General features: G+C 47.0%; 1 protein-coding gene across 2 annotated transcripts in view; it reads right to left on the reverse strand.

Moving 5' to 3' along the window:
- LOC120038675 (integrin alpha-V-like) overlaps positions 1-17,917 on the reverse strand; it is a 39,979-nt gene extending 22,062 nt beyond the window's left edge. Inside the window, exons 1-7 of one of the 2 annotated variants that reach the window (XM_038984338.1) lie at positions 17,750-17,917; positions 14,867-14,934; positions 14,453-14,600; positions 8,563-8,655; positions 8,189-8,268; positions 3,720-3,800; positions 526-631 (exon numbers count right to left, since the gene is read on the reverse strand). In XM_038984338.1, the coding sequence (XP_038840266.1) occupies positions 526-631; positions 3,720-3,800; positions 8,189-8,268; positions 8,563-8,655; positions 14,453-14,600; positions 14,867-14,934; positions 17,750-17,842 (669 nt within the window). In that variant the 5' untranslated portion in view covers positions 17,843-17,917. The remainder of the gene's footprint in view (positions 1-525; positions 632-3,719; positions 3,801-8,188; positions 8,269-8,562; positions 8,656-14,452; positions 14,601-14,866; positions 14,935-17,749) is intronic. The other variant, XM_038984336.1, reaches the window with a different exon arrangement.
- Positions 17,918-18,711: the final 794 nt, after the last annotated feature.

Raw genomic sequence — 18,711 nt, forward strand, 5'->3', positions numbered from 1 at the left:
ATTACCCCACAGTTCTCCATATAGACAGACAGGACATTCTATTACCCCACAGTTCTCCAAACAAAGGGGATCCCATCTAGTCCTATTTGTTCTGTTTCTAGAGCCTCTGGCACAAGCCATTAGACAGAGCCAGAATATACAGTGCCTTCGGAAAGTATTCAGACCCCTTGACTTTTTCCACATTTTGTTACACTACAGCCTTATTCTAAAATGGATTTTAGAAATCTACACAGAATACTCCATAATGACGACGCGAAAACAGGTTCGATTTTTTTGTTGCATAAAACAGGTATGTTAGTTTCTATAGTAAACACAGACAGTCATAAAACAGGTATGTTAGTTTCTATGCATCTAAAGATGACAGATTACATAGTTGGGGTGTAAAGTCATGACACAGGGTGCCACCCTACACCCTATGTAGTGCACTACTTTTGACCAGCGTGGTTATAAGTAGTGCACTATATAGGAAATATAGGACGCTGCTCCAGATCCAGCCAGTGTCATGTGATCAAGCAGAACACTGACCTCATAGACGTGCAGTATCTGTGGGCCGATGTCATCTCCTACGACAGGGTTCTCTTTAGGCTGCCAGTTGGCAACAGGCAGGAAGACCTGGTCTGGGGCGGACACCCTACAGCAGAGGGAGAGGAGGAGAGAAGAGGGAGGAAGAGGAGAGAGAAGAGGGAGGGAGGGAGAGGAGAAGAGAAGAAGAGTGAGGGAGAGGAGAGAGAAGAGGGAGGGAGGAAGAGGAGAGAGAAGAGGGAGGGAGGAAGAGGAGAGAGAAGAGGGAGGGAGGAAGAGGAGAATAAGAGTGAGGGAGAGGAGAAAGAAGAGGAGAAAGAAGAGAAGAGGGAGAGAAGAAGAGAAGGGGGTTAGAGATCCACATACTGTGGGGTTTGGTGGTTGTTGTTTGCGGTGGTTTCTAACATTTTGTTTATTGACGTTTTAGTCCCACAATTAACATCCAGTAACATTATACAATTCACGGATATAGAATAAGACATTCCCAACAGGTCCTAAGAGCAGGTAGAGTTAACACATGGGTACTGTCTCTAATGTGCATTTACCCAAGAATGCACATCTGTCGTGGCTTAATATTTATGCCTCATTCATTCCCCAGTCTTTCTGTTTACAGAAGCAAACCAGGCTAAACTCTCCTGTGATACATCACCGGGGCCAAGCTTCCTGCCATACAGGACCTCTATACCAGGCGGTGTCAGAGGAAGACCCTCAAAATTGTCAAAGACTCCAGCCACCCAAGTCATAGACCGTTCTCTCCGCTACCGCACGGCAAGCGGTACCGGAGCGCCAAGTCTAGGACCAAAAGACTCCTTAACAGCTTCTACCCCCAAGCGATAAGACTCCTGAAGATCTAATCAAATGGCTACCCAGACTATTTGCATTGCCCCCCGTTCTACGCTGCTGCTACTCTGTTATTATCTATGCATAGTCACTTTAATAACTCTACCTACATGTACATAATTATCTCAATTACCTCGACACCGGTCCCCCGCACATTGACTCTGTACCGGTATCCCCTGTATATAGCCTCCACATTGACTCTGTACCGGTACCCCCTGTATATAGCCTCCACATTGACTCTGTACCGGTACCCCCTGTATATAGCCTCCACATTGACTCTGTACCGTAACACCCTGTATATAGCCTCCACATTGACTCTGTACCGTAACACCCTGTATATAGCCTCCACATTGACTCTGTACCGTAACACCCTGTATATAGCCTCCACATTGACTCTGTACCGTAACACCCTGTATATAGCCTCCACATTGACTCTGTACCGTAACACCCTGTATATAGCCTCCACATTGACTCTGTACAGGTACCCCCTGTATATAGCCTCCACATTGACTCTGTACCGTAACACCCTGTATATAGCCTCCACATTGACTCTGTACCGTAACACCCTGTATATAGCCTCCACATTGACTCTGTACCGTAACACCCTGTATATAGCCTCCACATTGACTCTGTACCGTAACACCCTGTATATAGCCTCCACATTGACTCTGTACCGTAACCCCCTGTATATAGCCTCCACATTGACTCTGTACCGTAACACCCTGTATACAGCCTCCACATTGACTCTGTACCAGTACCCCCTGTATATAGCTTCCACATTGACTCTGTACCGGTACCCCCTGTATATAGTCTCCACATTGACTCTGTACTGGTACCCCCTGTATATAGCCTCCACATTGACTCTGTACCGGTACACCCTGTATATAGCCTCCACATTGACTCTGTACCGGTACCCCCTGTATATAGTCTCCACATTGACTCTGTACCGTAACACCCTGTATATAGCCTCCACATTGACTCTGTACCGGTTCCCCCTGTATATAGCCTCCACATTGACTCTGTACCGTAACACCCTGTATATAGCCTCCACATTGACTCTGTACCGGTACCCCCTGTATATAGCCTCCACATTGACTCTGTACCGTAACACCCTGTATATAGCCTCCACATTGACTCTGTACCGGTACCCCCTGTATATAGCCTCCACATTGACTCTGTACCGGTACCCCCTGTATATAGCCTCCACATTGACTCTGTACCGTAACACCCTGTATATAGCCTCCACATTGACTCTGTACCGTAACACCCTGTATATAGCCTCCACATTGTTATTTTACTGCTGCTCTTTAAATATTTGTTACTTTTATCTCTTACTTTTTTTTTTAAAGGTATTTTCGTAAAACTGCATTGTTGGTTAAGGGCTTGTAAGTAAACATTTCACTGTAAGGTCGTCTACACCTGTTGTATTCGGCGCATGGGACAAATAAAATGTGATTTGATAAACACTTAGTTTCTGAGGCAGAACAGCTGAACGTCCCTCCTAGGGTTTTGAGCTGGCAGACATCTGAGCCTAATTAACTGTAGTCTGCATTGCTGTCATATTATGGACACAATCACACGATCATCTGAAGAGATCTTATGGATTCATATCATCAGAATCATTTAAAAATGTATACTTTATGATGTTCAGTAAATAATGTATTATGGTATTCAAATGAGTACATTTACATTTACATTTAAGTCATTTAGCAGACGCTCTTATCCAGAGCGACTTACAAGTTGAGTAAATGAGTAAATAATGTATTATGGTATTAGTAAAGTATTGAAATGAGTAAATAATGTATTATGGTATTAGTAAAGTATTGAAATGAGTAAATGATGTATTATGGTATTATCAAATCAAATCAAATTTTATTTGTCACATACACATGGTTAGCAGATGTTAATGCGAGTGTAGCACAATGCTTGTGCTTCTAGTTCCGACCATGCAGTAATAACCAACAAGTAATCTAACCTAACAATTCCACAACTACTATCTTATACACACAAGTGTAAAGGGATAAAGAATATGTACATAAAGATATATGAATGAGTGATGGTACAGAACGGCATAGGCAAGATGCAGTAGATGGTATAGAGTACAGTATATACATATACATATGAGATGAGTAATGTAGGGTATGTAAACATTATATTAAGTGACATTGTTTAAAGTGGCTAGTGATTCATTTTTACATAATTTCCATAATTTCCATATTAGTAAAGTATTGAAATGAGTAAATAATGTATTATGGTATTATTAAGGTATTGAAATGAGTAAATGATGTATTATTAAGGTATTTAAATGAGTAAATGATGTATTATTAAGGTATTGAAATGAGTGAGAAGACACATACCCTCTGACATCCACCTTGGCTAGGACAGCCAGCTTTGTGATGCTGAGGACCAGACTGCTGGTGTTGTTGAACTGGTTGGAACTGAAAGACAATATTATGATCTATTATAAAAAGAGCATAGTGAAAACATGAAGATAAATCATCAGATGACTAAATGTGCACAGTACAGGTTGATGCTATAACACACACGTCCACAAGGTGGCGCCATTGCATATATGTTGTGACCTCATCCAGAATTTTAACTGGTGCCAAAGCCTTCAAAAACTCCTCCAGACAATTCTACCACAAGACTCGTGGGTTTTAGCTAAACTATTCTGAACAATTCAACAATGCCTTTGGTCAGCAGAATGCGTGTGTAAAGACAGCCCCGTGTGAGCTCGGGGACTGGCAGAGTAAACAGCAGGTTAGGAGACCAAATGGTTTGCCCTTTACAACAACAGAATACATATACTCTGTAATTGAAATGCCACTCTGAATACAAGCAGGGAGAACACAAATACATGTCTTAGGATATGTCCCAAATGGCAGCCTACCCTATATAGTGCACTAAATAGGGAGTAATGTACCATTTAGGACACATATTTAGTCTCACACTGTCCGTCACCACAGAGTCAGGGTGTGTGGAGAGAGAACAAGGACTCTCTCTCTCTAAAAGGGCTTTTCTCTCTCTCTCTAAAAGGGCTTCTCTCTCTCTCTCTAAAAGGGCTTCTCTCTCTCTCTCTAAAAGGGCTTCTCTCTCTCTCTAAAAGGGCTTCTCTCTCTCTCTAAAAGGGCTTCTCTCTCTCTCTAAAAGGGCTTCTCTCTCTCTCTCTCTAAAAGGGCTTCTCTCTCTCTCTAAAAGGGCTTCTCTCTCTCTCTAAAAGGGCTTCTCTCTCTCTCTAAAAGGGCTTCTCTCTCTCTCTCTAAAAGGGCTTCTCTCTCTCTCTCTCTAAAAGGGCTTCTCTCTCTCTCTCTCTAAAAGGGCTTCTCTCTCTCTCTAAAAGGGCTTCTCTCTCTCTCTCTCTCTAAAAGGGCTTCTCTCTCTCTCTCTCTAAAAGGGCTTCTCTCTCTCTCTCTCTCTAAAAGGGCTTCTCTCTCTCTCTCTAAAAGGGCTTCTCTCTCTCTCTAAAAGGGCTTCTCTCTCTCTCTAAAAGGGCTTCTCTCTCTCTCTAAAAGGGCTTCTCTCTCTGTCTCTCTCTAAAAGGGCTTCCCTCTCTGTCTCTCTCTAAAAGGGCTTCTCTCTCTGTCTCTCTCTAAAAGGGCTTCTCTCTCTGTCTCTCTCTAAAAGGGCTTCTCTCTCTGTCTCTCTCTAAAAGGGCTTTTCTGTCTCTCTCTAAAAGGGCTTTTCTGTCTCTCTCTAAAAGGGCTTCTCTCTCTCTCTCTAAAAGGGCTTCTCTCTCTCTCTCTAAAAGGGCTTCTCTCTCTCTCTCTAAAAGGGCTTCTCTCTCTAAAAGGGCTTCTCTCTCTAAAAGGGCTTCTCTCTCTAAAAGGGCTTCTCTCTCTCTCTAAAAGGGCTTCTCTCTCTCTCTAAAAGGGCTTCTCTCTCTCTCTAAAAGGGCTTCTCTCTCTCTCTAAAAGGGCTTCTCTCTCTCTCTAAAAGGGCTTCTCTCTCTCTCTCTCTCTCTCTAAAAGGGCTTCTCTCTCTCTCTCTAAAAGGGCTTCTCTCTCTCTCTCTAAAAGGGCTTCTCTCTCTCTCTCTAAAAGGGCTTCTCTCTCTCTCTAAAAGGGCTTCTCTCTCTCTCTAAAAGGGCTTCTCTCTTTCTCTAAAAGGGCTTCTCTCTCTGTCTCTCTCTAAAAGGGCTTCCCTCTCTGTCTCTCTCTAAAAGGGCTTCTCTCTCTGTCTCTCTCTAAAAGGGCTTCTCTCTCTGTCTCTCTCTAAAAGGGCTTCTCTATCTGTCTCTCTCTAAAAGGGCTTCTCTCTCTGTCTCTCTCTAAAAGGGCTTTTCTGTCTCTCTCTAAAAGGGCTTTTCTGTCTCTCTCTAAAAGGGCTTCTCTCTCTCTCTCTAAAAGGGCTTCTCTCTCTCTCTCTAAAAGGGCTTCTCTCTCTAAAAGGGCTTCTCTCTCTAAAAGGGCTTCTCTCTCTAAAAGGGCTTCTCTCTGTCTCTCTCTAAAAGGGCTTCTCTCTGTCTCTCTCTAAAAGGGCTTCTCTCTGTCTCTCTCTAAAAGGGCTTCTCTCTGTCTCTCTCTAAAAGGGCTTCTCTCTCTCTCTCTAAAAGGGCTTCTCTCTCTCTCTCTAAAAGGGCTTCTCTCTGTCTCTCTCTAAAAGGGCTTCTCTCTGTCTCTCTCTCTAAAAGGGCTTCTCTCTCTAAAAGGGCTTCTCTCTCTCTCTCTCTCTAAAAGGGCTTCTATCTCTCTCTCTCTAAAAGGGCTTCTCTCTCTCTCTCTCTCTAAAAGGGCTTCTCTCTCTCTCTAAAAGGGCTTCTCTCTCTCTCTAAAAGGGCTTCTCTCTCTCTCTAAAAGGGCTTCTCTCTCTCTCTAAAAGGGCTTCTCTCTCTGTCTCTCTCTACTTCTCTCTCTGTCTCTCTCTACTTCTCTCTCTGTCTCTCTCTACTTCTCTCTCTGTCTCTCTCTACTTCTCTCTCTGTCTCTCTCTACTTCTCTCTCTGTCTCTCTCTACTTCTCTCTCTGTCTCTCTCTAAAAGGGCTTTTCTGTCTCTCTCTAAAAGGGCTTTTCTGTCTCTCTCTAAAAGGGCTTCTCTCTCTCTCTCTAAAAGGGCTTCTCTCTCTCTCTCTAAAAGGGCTTCTCTCTCTCTCTCTAAAAGGGCTTCTCTCTCTCTCTCTAAAAGGGCTTCTCTCTCTCTCTCTAAAAGGGCTTCTCTCTCTCTCTCTAAAAGGGCTTCTCTCTCTCTAAAAGGGCTTCTCTCTCTCTCTCTCTCTCTCTAAAAGGGCTTCTCTCTCTCTAAAAGGGCTTCTCTCTCTAAAAGGGCTTCTCTCTCTCTCTAAAAGGGCTTCTCTCTCTCTCTCTAAAAGGGCTTCTCTCTCTCTCTCTAAAAGGGCTTCTCTCTCTCTCTCTAAAAGGGCTTCTCTCTCTCTCTCTAAAAGGGCTTCTCTCTCTCTCTCTCTAAAAGGGCTTCTCTCTCTCTCTCTCTAAAAGGGCTTCTCTCTCTCTAAAAGGGCTTCTCTCTCTCTAAAAGGGCTTCTCTCTCTCTAAAAGGGCTTCTCTCTCTAAAAGGGCTTCTCTCTCTCTAAAAGGGCTTCTCTCTCTCTAAAAGGGCTTCTCTCTCTCTCTCTAAAAGGGCTTCTCTCTCTCTCTAAAAGGGCTTCTCTCTCTCTCTAAAAGGGCTTCTCTCTCTCTAAAAGGGCTTCTCTCTCTCTAAAAGGGCTTCTCTCACACTCCAAAAGGGCTTCTCTCTCTCTCTCTCTCTAAAAGGGCTTCTCTCTCTCTCTAAAAGGGCTTCTCTGTCTCTCTCTCTCTAAAAGGGCTTCTCTCTCACACTCCAAAAGGGCTTCCCTCTCTCACACTCCAAAAGGGCTTGTCTCTCTCACACTCCAAAAGGGCTTCCCTCTCTCACACTCCAAAAGGGCTTCCCTCTCTCACACTCCAAAAGGGCTTCCCTCTCTCACACTCCAAAAGGGCTTCCCTCTCTCACACTCCAAAAGGGCTTCCCTCTCTCACACTCCAAAAGGAGGCACGTATTACCTTCATGATGAGGTTATCATGGACAAAAGAGCAAGATTATTTTGTCAAACGGCAGTCAATCATCATGTCACCAGAATTAGACCCTCAAATGTTTTATTAGAAAGCAGCATCAAGCTCGTCACCGTGCCCTTTCCCCACCCTGTGCAGTTCTATCATAACTGATTTCCTCTGTAGCCTAATAAACTGCATCCTTTCCCCAGTCATAGTGGGAGGACCACACACCATGTCGTCACATGACTCACAGGTTACTTTGATATGATGGTTATTACATTCATATTTGCGCATAAAAGGCATTTCCACCACCATTAATGACATAGTACATTTTACCGACACAAAAAGATCCCACCTTGTATAGAGTATTTTTGTTTTGTTGACATTTGGAAAGTTTACAGAAAATGTTTGTTTCCATCAAGGCCTGTCATTTTTTTATCCGACATTACTGGAAACTTTGCTGGAAACTTTGCTGAACATCTTGGCCATGTTCTGTTATAATCTCCACCCGGCACAGCCAGAAGAGCACTGGCCACCCCTCATAGTCTGGTTCCTCTCTAGGTTTCTTCCTAGGTTTTGGCCTTTCTAGGGAGTGTTTCCTAGCCACCGTGCTTCTACACCTGCATTGCTTGCTGTTTGGGGTTTTAGGCTGGGTTTCTGTACAGCACTTTGAGATATCAGCTGATGTAAGAAGGGCTTTATAAATACATTTGATTTGATTTCCTGTAAACCTGATCAGAGACATACAACAACAGGAAAACCGCTGATGCGTAAACAACGTTAATATTCTACTATTCTAACTCTCAACAGTGAGTTCCTAAAAAATAAAATAAGAGTTTCTCATATGTAGCCTGATTACCTCTGTATCTGCAGGTCAAACTTCACAGACGTGTCCTGCTCTGACAGCTGGTGAACGCTGAAACGCAGACCGGCCAGCACCTGAAGACCACAAGAAACCACAGCATCAGGATCACTGTAAGTCACTCCGATCAGAGTCACCTTTATTCACCGTGTAGCAGGACCCGGTGACACGGTGCCGTCTAGGTGTCGGTCAACACCAACATAGAAATAGAATACCTAGAGCAGGAATCCCCCCTTTGAGGTCGACAGGACTGTCACCATTTGCATGCTCCGTCTAGGTGTCGTCAACACCAACATAGAAATAGTATACCTAGAACAGGATTCCCCCCTTTGAGGTCGACAGGACTGTCACCATCTGCTCCATCCACTCACCTTAGTTCCTCCTTTCATAGGGTTCCCCAGGTCACACACCACCACCCTGGTCTGGTTCTCTATCTTGTAGGCACAGGACAATCTAGACAGTGTCTGGAAAGGGACAAATAAATATGTATTTTCTAAGCTTGACTGGTGCAATACTGTCTGTTTCTGTCATCATAACATCACTGTTGTATTGTTTTTGGACAAACAAACATGTCTCATTAGTATTTTAGCCTCAGGATTCCTTCAGAGAACTAATTCTAGTGGATAATGTCTATGGGTCGGCAGGTAGCCTAGTGGTTAGAGTGTAGAGGTGGCAGGTAGCCTAGTGGTTAGAGTGTAGAGGTGGCAGGTAGCCTAGTGGTTAGTGTAGGGGCGGTAGGTAGCCTAGTGGTTAGAGTGTAGGGGCGGGAGGTAGCCTAGTGGTTAGTGTAGGGGCGGTAGGTAGCCTAGTGGTTAGAGTGTAGGGGCGGGAGGTAGCCTAGTGGTTAGAGTGTAGAGGTGGCAGGTAGCCTAGTAGTTAGAGTGTAGAGGTGGCAGGTAGCCTAGTGGTTAGAGTGTAGAGGTGGCAGGTAGCCTAGTGGTTAGAGTGTAGAGGTGGCAGGTAGCCTAGTGGTTAGAGTGTAGAGGCGGCAGGTAGCCTAGTGGTTAGAGTGTAGAGGCGGCAGGTAGCCTAGTGGTTAGAGTGTAGAGGCGGCAGGTAGCCTAGTGGTTAGAGTGTAGAGGTGGCAGGTAGCCTAGTGGTTAGAGTGTAGGGGCGGTAGGTAGCCTAGTGGTTAGAGTGTAGAGGTGGCAGGTAGCCTAGTGGTTAGAGTGTAGAGGTGGCAGGTAGTCTAGTGGTTAGAGTGTAGGGGCGGTAGGTAGCCTAGTGGTTAGAGTGTAGAGGTGGCAGGTAGTCTAGTGGTTAGAGTGTAGAGGTGGCAGGTAGCCTAGTGGTTAGAGTGTAGAGGTGGCAGGTAGCCTAGTGGTTAGAGTGTAGAGGTGGCAGGTAGCCTAGTGGTTAGAGTGTAGTGGTGGCAGGTAGCCTAGTGGTTAGAGTGTAGTGGCGGCAGGTAGCCTAGTGGTTAGTGTAGGGGCGGTAGGTAGCCTAGTGGTTAGAGTGTAGGGGCGGGAGGTAGCCTAGTGGTTAGAGTGTAGAGGTGGCAGGTAGCCTAGTAGTTAGAGTGTAGAGGTGGCAGGTAGCCTAGTGGTTAGAGTGTAGAGGTGGCAGGTAGCCTAGTGGTTAGAGTGTAGGGGCGGCAGGTAGCCTAGTGGTTAGAGTGTAGGGGCGGCAGGTAGTCTAGTGGTTAGAGTGTAGAGGTGGCAGGTAGTCTAGTGGTTAGAGTGTAGAGGTGGCAGGTAGCCTAGTGGTTAGAGTGTAGAGGTGGCAGGTAGCCTAGTGGTTAGAGTGTAGAGGTGGCAGGTAGTCTAGTGGTTAGAGTGTAGAGGTGGCAGGTAGCCTAGTGGTTAGAGTGTAGAGGTGACAGGTAGCCTAGTGGTTAGAGTGTAGGGGCGGCAGGTAGCCTAGTGGTTAGAGTGTAGGGGGGGCAGGTAGCCTAGTGGTTAGAGTGTAGTGGCGGCAGGTAGCCTAGTGGTTAGAGTGTAGGGGCGGCAGGTAGTCTAGTGGTTAGAGTGTAGGGGCGGCAGGTAGCCTAGTGGTTAGAGTGTAGAGGTGGCAGGTAGTCTAGTGGTTAGAGTGTAGAGGTGGCAGGTAGCCTAGTGGTTAGAGTGTAGAGGTGGCAGGTAGCCTAGTGGTTAGAGTGTAGAGGTGGCAGGTAGCCTAGTGGTTAGAGTGTAGGGGCGGCAGGTAGCCTAGTGGTTAGAGTGTAGAGGTGGCAGGTAGTCTAGTGGTTAGAGTGTAGAGGTGGCAGGTAGCCTAGTGGTTAGAGTGTAGAGGTGGCAGGTAGCCTAGTGGTTAGAGTGTAGAGGTGGCAGGTAGCCTAGTGGTTAGAGTGTAGGGGCGGCAGGTAGCCTAGTGGTTAGAGTGTAGAGGTGGCAGGTAGTCTAGTGGTTAGAGTGTAGAGGTGGCAGGTAGCCTAGTGGTTAGAGTGTAGAGGTGGCAGGTAGCCTAGTGGTTAGAGTGTAGAGGTGGCAGGTAGCCTAGTGGTTAGAGTGTAGAGGTGGCAGGTAGTCTAGTGGTTAGAGTGTAGAGGTGGCAGGTAGCCTAGTGGTTAGAGTGTAGGGGTGGCAGGTAGTCTAGTGGTTAGAGTGTAGAGGTGGCAGGTAGCCTAGTGGTTAGAGTGTAGGGGCGGCAGGTAGCCTAGTGGTTAGAGTGTAGGGGCGGTAGGTAGCCTAGTGGTTAGAGTGTAGGGGCGGGAGGTAGCCTAGTGGTTAGAGTGTAGGGGCGGAAGGTAGCCTAGTGGTTAGAGTGTAGGGGCGGGAGGTAGCCTAGTGGTTAGAGTGTAGGGGCGGAAGGTAGCCTAGTGGTTAGAGTGTAGGGGCGGCAGGTAGCCTAGTGGTTAGAGTGTAGGGGCGGCAGGTAGCCTAGTGGTTAGAGTGTAGGGGCGGCAGGTAGCCTAGTGGTTAGAGTGTAGGGACGGCAGGTAGCCTAGTGGTTAGAGTGTAGAGGCGGCAGGTAGCCTAGTGGTTAGAGTGTAGAGGCGGCAGGTAGCCTAGTGGTTAGAGTGTAGGGGCGGCAGGTAGTCTAGTGGTTAGAGTGTAGGGGCGGCAGGTAGCCTAGTGGTTAGAGTGTAGGGACGGCAGGTAGCCTAGTGGTTAGAGTGTAGGGGCGGCAGGTAGTCTAGTGGTTAGAGTGTAGGGGCGGCAGGTAGCCTAGTGGTTAGAGTGTAGGGACGGCAGGTAGCCTAGTGGTTAGAGTGTAGGGGCGGCAGGTAGTCTAGTGGTTAGAGTGTAGAGGTGGCAGGTAGCCTAGTGGTTAGAGTGTAGGGGCGGCAGGTAGCCTAGTGGTTAGAGTGTAGGGGCGGCAGGTAGCCTAGTGGTTAGAGTGTAGAGGCGGCAGGTAGCCTAGTGGTTAGAGTGTAGGGACGGCAGGTAGCCTAGTGGTTAGAGTGTAGGGGCGGCAGGTAGCCTAGTGGTTAGAGTGTAGGGGCGGCAGGTAGTCTAGTGGTTAGAGTGTAGGGACGGTAGGTAGCCTAGTGGTTAGAGTGTAGGGGCGGCAGGTAGCCTAGTGGTTAGAGTGTAGGAGGGGCAGGTAGCCTAGTGGTTAGAGTGTAGGGGCGGCAGGTAGTCTAGTGGTTAGAGTGTAGGAGGGGCAGGTAGCCTAGTGGTTAGAGTGTAGGGACGGCAGGTAGCCTAGTGGTTAGAGTGTAGGGGCGGCAGGTAGTCTAGTGGTTAGAGTGTAGGGGCGGCAGGTAGCCTAGTGGTTAGAGTGTAGGAGGGGCAGGTAGTCTAGTGGTTAGAGTGTAGGGGCGGCAGGTAGCCTAGTGGTTAGAGTGGAGGGGCGGCAGGTAGCCTAGTGGTTAGAGTGGAGGGGCGGCAGGTAGCCTAGTGGTTAGAGTGTAGGGGCGGCAGGTAGCCTAGTGGTTAGAGTGTAGAGGCGGCAGGTAGCCTAGTGGTTAGAGTGTAGGGGCGGCAGGTAACCTAGTGGTTAGAGTGTAGGGGCGGCAGGTAGCCCAGTGGTTAGAGTGTAGGGACGGCAGGTAGCCCAGTGGTTAGAGTGTAGGGGCGGCAGGTAGCCTAGTGGTTAGAGTGTAGGGGCGGCAGGTAACCTAGTGGTTAGAGTGTAGGGGCGGCAGGTAGCCCAGTGGTTAGAGTGTAGGGACAGCAGGTAGCCTAGTGGTTAGAGTGTAGGGGCGGCAGGTAGCCTAGTGGTTAGAGTGTAGAGGTGGCAGGTAGTCTAGTGGTTAGAGTGTAGAGGTGGCAGGTAGCCTAGTGGTTAGAGTGTAGAGGTGGCAGGTAGCCTAGTGGTTAGAGTGTAGAGGTGGCAGGTAGCCTAGTGGTTAGAGTGTAGGGGGGGCAGGTAGCCTAGTGGTTAGAGTGTAGGGGGGGCAGGTAGCCTAGTGGTTAGAGTGTAGGGGCGGCAGGTAGCCTAGTGGTTAGAGTGTAGGGGCGGCAGGTAGCCTAGTGGTTAGAGTGTAGGGACGGCAGGTAGCCTAGTGGTTAGAGTGTAGAGGCGGCAGGTAGCCTAGTGGTTAGAGTGTAGGGGCGGCAGGTAGTCTAGTGGTTAGAGTGTAGGGGCGGCAGGTAGCCTAGTGGTTAGAGTGTAGGAGCGGCAGGTAGCCTAGTGGTTAGAGTGTAGGGGCGGCAGGTAGCCTAGTGGTTAGAGTGTAGGGGCGGCAGGTAGCCTAGTGGTTAGAGTGTAGGGGCGGCAGGTAGCCTAGTGGTTAGAGTGTAGGGACGGCAGGTAGCCTAGTGGTTAGAGTGTAGGGGCGGCAGGTAGCCTAGTGGTTAGAGTGTAGGGGCGGCAGGTAGTCTAGTGGTTAGAGTGTAGGGGCGGCAGGTAGTCTAGTGGTTAGAGTGTAGGAGGGGCAGGTAGCCTAGTGGTTAGAGTGTAGGGACGGCAGGTAGTCTAGTGGTTAGAGTGTAGGGGCGGCAGGTAGCCTAGTGGTTAGAGTGGAGGGGCGGCAGGGTAGCCTAGTGGTTAGAGTGTAGAGGCGGCAGGTAGCCTAGTGGTTAGAGTGTAGGAGGGGCAGGTAGTCTAGTGGTTAGAGTGTAGGGGCGGCAGGTAGCCTAGTGGTTAGAGTGGAGGGGCGGCAGGTAGCCTAGTGGTTAGAGTGGAGGGGCGGCAGGTAGCCTAGTGGTTAGAGTGTAGGGTCGGCAGGTAGCCTAGTGGTTAGAGTGTAGAGGCGGCAGGTAGCCTAGTGGTTAGAGTGTAGGGGCGGCAGGTAGCCTAGTGGTTAGAGTGTAGGGGCGGCAGGTAGCCCAGTGGTTAGAGTGTAGGGACGGCAGGTAGCCTAGTGGTTAGAGTGTAGGGGCGGCAGGTAACCTAGTGGTTAGAGTGTAGGGGGGGCAGGTAGCCTAGTGGTTAGAGTGTAGGGACAGCAGGTAGCCTAGTGGTTAGAGTGTAGGGGCGGCAGGTAGCCTAGTGGTTAGAGTGTAGGGGCGGCAGGTAGTCTAGTGGTTAGAGTGTAGAGGTGGCAGGTAGCCTAGTGGTTAGAGTGTAGGGGCGGCAGGTAGCCTAGTGGTTAGAGTGTAGGGGCGGCAGGTAGCCTAGTGGTTAGAGTGTAGGGGCGGCAGGTAGCCTAGTGGTTAGAGTGTAGGGGCGGCAGGTAACCTAGTGGTTAGAGTGTAGGGGCGGCAGGTAGCCTAGTGGTTAGAGTGTAGGGGCGGCAGGTAGCCTAGTGGTTAGAGTGTAGAGGTGGCAGGTAGCCTAGTGGTTAGAGTGTAGGGGCGGCAGGTAGCCTAGTGGTTAGAGCGTAGGGGCGGCAGGTAGCCTAGTGGTTAGAGTGTAGGGGCGGCAGGTAGCCTAGTGGTTAGAGTGTAGGGGCGGCAGGTAGCCTAGTGGTTAGAGCGTAGGGGCGGCAGGTAGCCTAGTGGTTAGAGCGTTGGACTAGTAACCGGAAGGTTGCAAGATCGAATCCCCCCGAGCTGACAAGGTAAAAATCTGTCGTTCTGCCCCTGAAGAAGGCACTGTTCCCTGGTAGGCCGTCATTGTAAATAAGAATGTGTTCTTAACTGACTTGCCCCCCCCCCCTGGGACAATTGTGCACCAGCTCTATGGGACTCCCAATCACGGCTGGTTGTGATACAGCCTGGAATCGAACCAGGGTCTGTAGTGACGCCTCTAGCACTGAGAGATGCAGTGCCTTAGACCGCTGCGCCACTCGGGAGCCCAATGAGGGGGAATTTATACCTCACAGTTGGGTAAGACCTACCCATAACCACAATCATTACAGTTCATAAGGGGAGTTTATACCTCACTGTTGCGTACGACCCCGGTGGCCCAATGAGGGGGAATTTATACCTCACAGTTGGGTAAGACCTACCCATAACCACAATCATTACAGTTCATAAGGGGAGTTTATACCTCACTGTTGCGTACGACCCCGGTGAAGTCGGCCTGGGGAGGAAGGAAGACATGTAGCTCTGCCTCGTACGCCCCCTCTCCTCGGTTCTCCGCTGTCACCTCCAGGGTCAAGGGGTTGTCATCTCCTATGTAGATCTCCTTCTGGTCACTGGGGAGGTCAGAGGTCAGATTAACAGAATGATCTCCTTCTGGTCACTTGTGGTAGAAAGACAATTCATGGGAAAAAAAATCTAGACTTAGTTTGAACAACGTCACTGTGGAAAACAAAAGCTCACTGTTGCCGGATCCCACACTTTCAGGCCAACCAGAACCCCACTGTTCTGGTGCTGATATGTTCTCTGTAACCCAGTACAGCTGGGCTTGGCTAGCTATGTTAGTCCCTATAGCCTTATATAGTGGAGGAGGACCACTCACCTCACCACAGACAGCTTGAGGTCTGGCTTGCAGATGTTGTCATCGCCACAGTCCAGTAGGATATGGGCCTGAAAAATATTTGTCCCAAGTAGACGATTTGTTTACCAAACAAATATTTACACATTCTTCACCACTCAACCAGTGGAGGCTCCAACAGAGGAGGAAGAGGAGGACCATCCTCCTCAGTGGATTTCATAAAAATAGTGAAACGTTTAAAAAAACGTTATCCTTTTTAGATAAAACTATACTAAATATATTCACGTCACAAAATTACTGATTTAAAACACACTGTTTTGTAATGAAGGTCTACAGTAGCCTCAACAGCACTCTGTAGGGTAGCACCATGGAGTAACCGGAGGACAGCTAGTTTCCGTCCTCCTCTGGGTACATTGACTTCAATACAAAACCTAGGAGGCTGGTAGGCCTCACCCCCTTCCATAGACTTACACAGTAATTATGACAACTTCCGGAGGACGTCCTCCAACCTGACGGAGCTCTTGTAGCATGAACTGACATGTGGTCCACCCAATCAAAGGATCAGAGAATGAATCTAGTACTGAAAGCATAAGCTACAGCTAGCTAGCACTGCAGTGTATAAAATGTGGTGAGTAGTTGACTCAAAGTGAGAGAAAGACAATAGTTGAAGTAAAAAAAAAAATTTTACCAAAATTTGAAGGAGATGCAGCAGAAAGAAAGAGATATTTCATTGTATATATTTTTCTTCTTAATTTACCTTTCACTTACTTAGCTAATGCAGCTAATTTAGCCTACTCAACAACCTGACTCAAACAGAGAGGAATGCTATTGATGTTAGCTAGCTAGCTGGCTAAGGCTATCCCACACAGGACATCTTTTAAGTCAAGGTAAGCTTTTGGCTTTATTAATTTATTGCTACCGGCGCCAGCCGATGTAACTGCTAAACTGCTTGCTGTACACTGTACTGAGTGATTGTACACATAGATTGGATTGTGGGTTTACTAACACGTTAGTTCTAGTTTGTTGACTATAACGTCAATATGTTGACAACGATGTAGGCTGTGTAGTGGTTAGCGGTTATGGTATGAAGGTTTGGCTTAGAGAGGTGTTTTCGACTGGTCACATACAGCTGTTGTGTTGTGCACTAAAGTCCACAAGCGAGGGGAAAAGTTGAGAGGAGAGCGGGTAGATGCGAGAAGGAATTATATAACGAACAAAGTGACGACGCTGTATGTGGATGATCAGGGGTGTATTCATTCTGACGATTCAGTTGCAAAAAAAATGTATTTAAAAAAAATGGAAGCAAATTAACAGAGCAGGGAGGGACCTAGCTAAATTTGTCCAATAGGAACTCTTGTTTTAGTTGCAAAATGGAAAGTTTTGCAATGGTTTAGACTTATGATTACACCCCAAATCATCTAGATGTAGGCAAGAGGGTGCCAGGTGGTATTGAATGTGCCACTGTCACCTTGATGTCTCTCGCCATGTGCACCCCTTTTATAAAACTTTCATTTGTAGGCTAGTTTGTAGAAACCTCATGATGGGTATAGGGAACATTCCACTATCATGTAGTAGCCTAAACCTATCACTGTTACATTGAACTGGGTGAATATGAATGACAGTAGCCTAAACCTATCACTGTTACATTGAACTGGGTGAATATGAATGACAGTAACCTAAACCTATCACTGTTACATTGAACTGGGTGAATATGAATGACAGTAACCTAAACCTATCACTGTTACATTGAACTGGGTGAATATGAATGACAGTAACCTAAACCTATCACTGTTACATTGAACTGGGTGAATATGAATGATAGTAACCTAAACCTATCACTGTTACATTTAACTGGTTGAATATGAATGATAGTAACCTAAACCTATCACTGTTACATTGAACTGGGTGAATATGAATGATAGTAACCTAAACCTATCACTGTTACATTGAACTGGGTGAATATGAATGATAGTAACCTAAACCTATCACTGTTACATTGAACTGGGTGAATATGAATGACAGTAACCTAAACCTATCACTGTTACATTGAACTGGGTGAATATGAATGACAGTAACCTAAACCTATCACTGTTACATTGAACTGGGTGAATATGAATGATAGTAACCTAAACCTATCACTGTTACATTGAACTGGGTGAATATGAATGATAGTAACCTAAACCTATCACTGTTACATTGAACTGGGTGAATATGAATGACAGTAACCTAAACCCATCACTGTTACATTTAACTGGGTGAATATGAATGATAGTAACCTAAACCTATCACTGTTACATTGAACTGGGTGAATATGAATGATAGTAACCTAAACCTATCACTGTTACATTGAACTGGGTGAATATGAATGACAGTAACCTAAACCTATCACTGTTACATTGAACTGGGTGAATATGAATGACAGTAACCTAAACCTATCACTGTTACATTGAACTGGGTGAATATGAATGACAGTAACCTAAACCTATCACTGTTACATTGAACTGGGTGAATATGAATGACAGTAACCTAAACCTATCACTGTTACATTGAACTGGGTGAATATGAATGACAGTAACCTAAACCTATCACTGTTACATTGAACTGGGTGAATATGAATGATAGTAACCTAAACCTATCACTGTTACATTGAACTGGGTGAATATGAATGACAGTCATCATATAGGCCGTAATATAGAAATAAGGCTGATCTTGAACGGCACCGACCGCCACTGCACTCAACATGTTACTCTACACCTGATCACAACAGTTAGTGTGCATCCTAAATGGTACCCTATGCCCTATATAGTGCACTACTTTAGACCAGGACTCATAAGGATCTGATTAAAAGAAGTGCACTATATAAGGCATATGGTGCCATTTGGGACGATCCCGTAGGTAAAGAGGTACCTGTTTGGAGATGTTGGTGGGCGTAGTCTGGTCCAGGATAGGCAGTAGACCGGTCTCATCTGCAGCCTGCTGGTAGTCCAGACTGAACTCCATGAACACAGAGATGGGAGTGATCTTGTCCCGGAACTCAGAGTCATCCTACAGAGGGCTGTGGTTTAGTAACTGGAGTCATCCTACAGAGGGCTGTGGTTTAGTAACTGGAGTCATCCTACAGAGGGCTGTGGTTTAGTAACTGGAGTCATCCTACAGAGGCTGTGGTTTAGTAACTGGAGTCATCCTACAGAGGGCTGTGGTTTAGTAACTGGAGTCATCCTACAGAGGGCTGTGGTTTAGTAACTGGAGTCATCCTACAGAGGGCTGTGGTTTAGTAACTGGAGTCATCCTACAGAGGGCTGTGGTTTAGTAACTGGAGTCATCCTACAGAGGGCTGTGGTTTAGTAACTGGAGTCATCCTACAGAGGGCTGTGGTTTAGTAACTGGAGTCATCCTACAGAGGGCTGTGGTTTAGTAACTTGGAGTCATCCTACAGAGGGCTGTGGTTTAGTAACTGGAGTCATCCTACAGAGGGCTGTGGTTTAGTAACTGGAGTCATCCTACAGAGGGCTGTGGTTTAGTAACTGGAGTCTCCTACAGAGGGCTGTGGTTTAGTAACTGGAGTCATCCTACAGAGGGCTGTGGTTTAGTAACTGGAGTCATCCTACAGAGGGCTGTGGTTTAGTAACTGGAGTCATCCTACAGAGGGCTGTGGTTTAGTAACTGGAGTCATCCTACAGAGGCTGTGGTTTAGTAACTGGAGTCATCCTACAGAGGGCTGTGGTTTAGTAACTGGAGTCATCCTACAGAGGGCTGTGGTTTAGTAACTGGAGTCATACAGAGGGCTGTGGTTTAGTAACTGGAGTCATCCTACAGAGGGCTGTGGTTTAGTAACTGGAGTCATCCTACAGAGGGCTGTGGTTTAGTAA

The sequence above is a fragment of the Salvelinus namaycush genome, unplaced genomic scaffold (genome assembly GCF_016432855.1).
Source record: "Salvelinus namaycush isolate Seneca unplaced genomic scaffold, SaNama_1.0 Scaffold2305, whole genome shotgun sequence".
Lineage (NCBI taxonomy): Eukaryota > Metazoa > Chordata > Actinopteri > Salmoniformes > Salmonidae > Salvelinus > Salvelinus namaycush.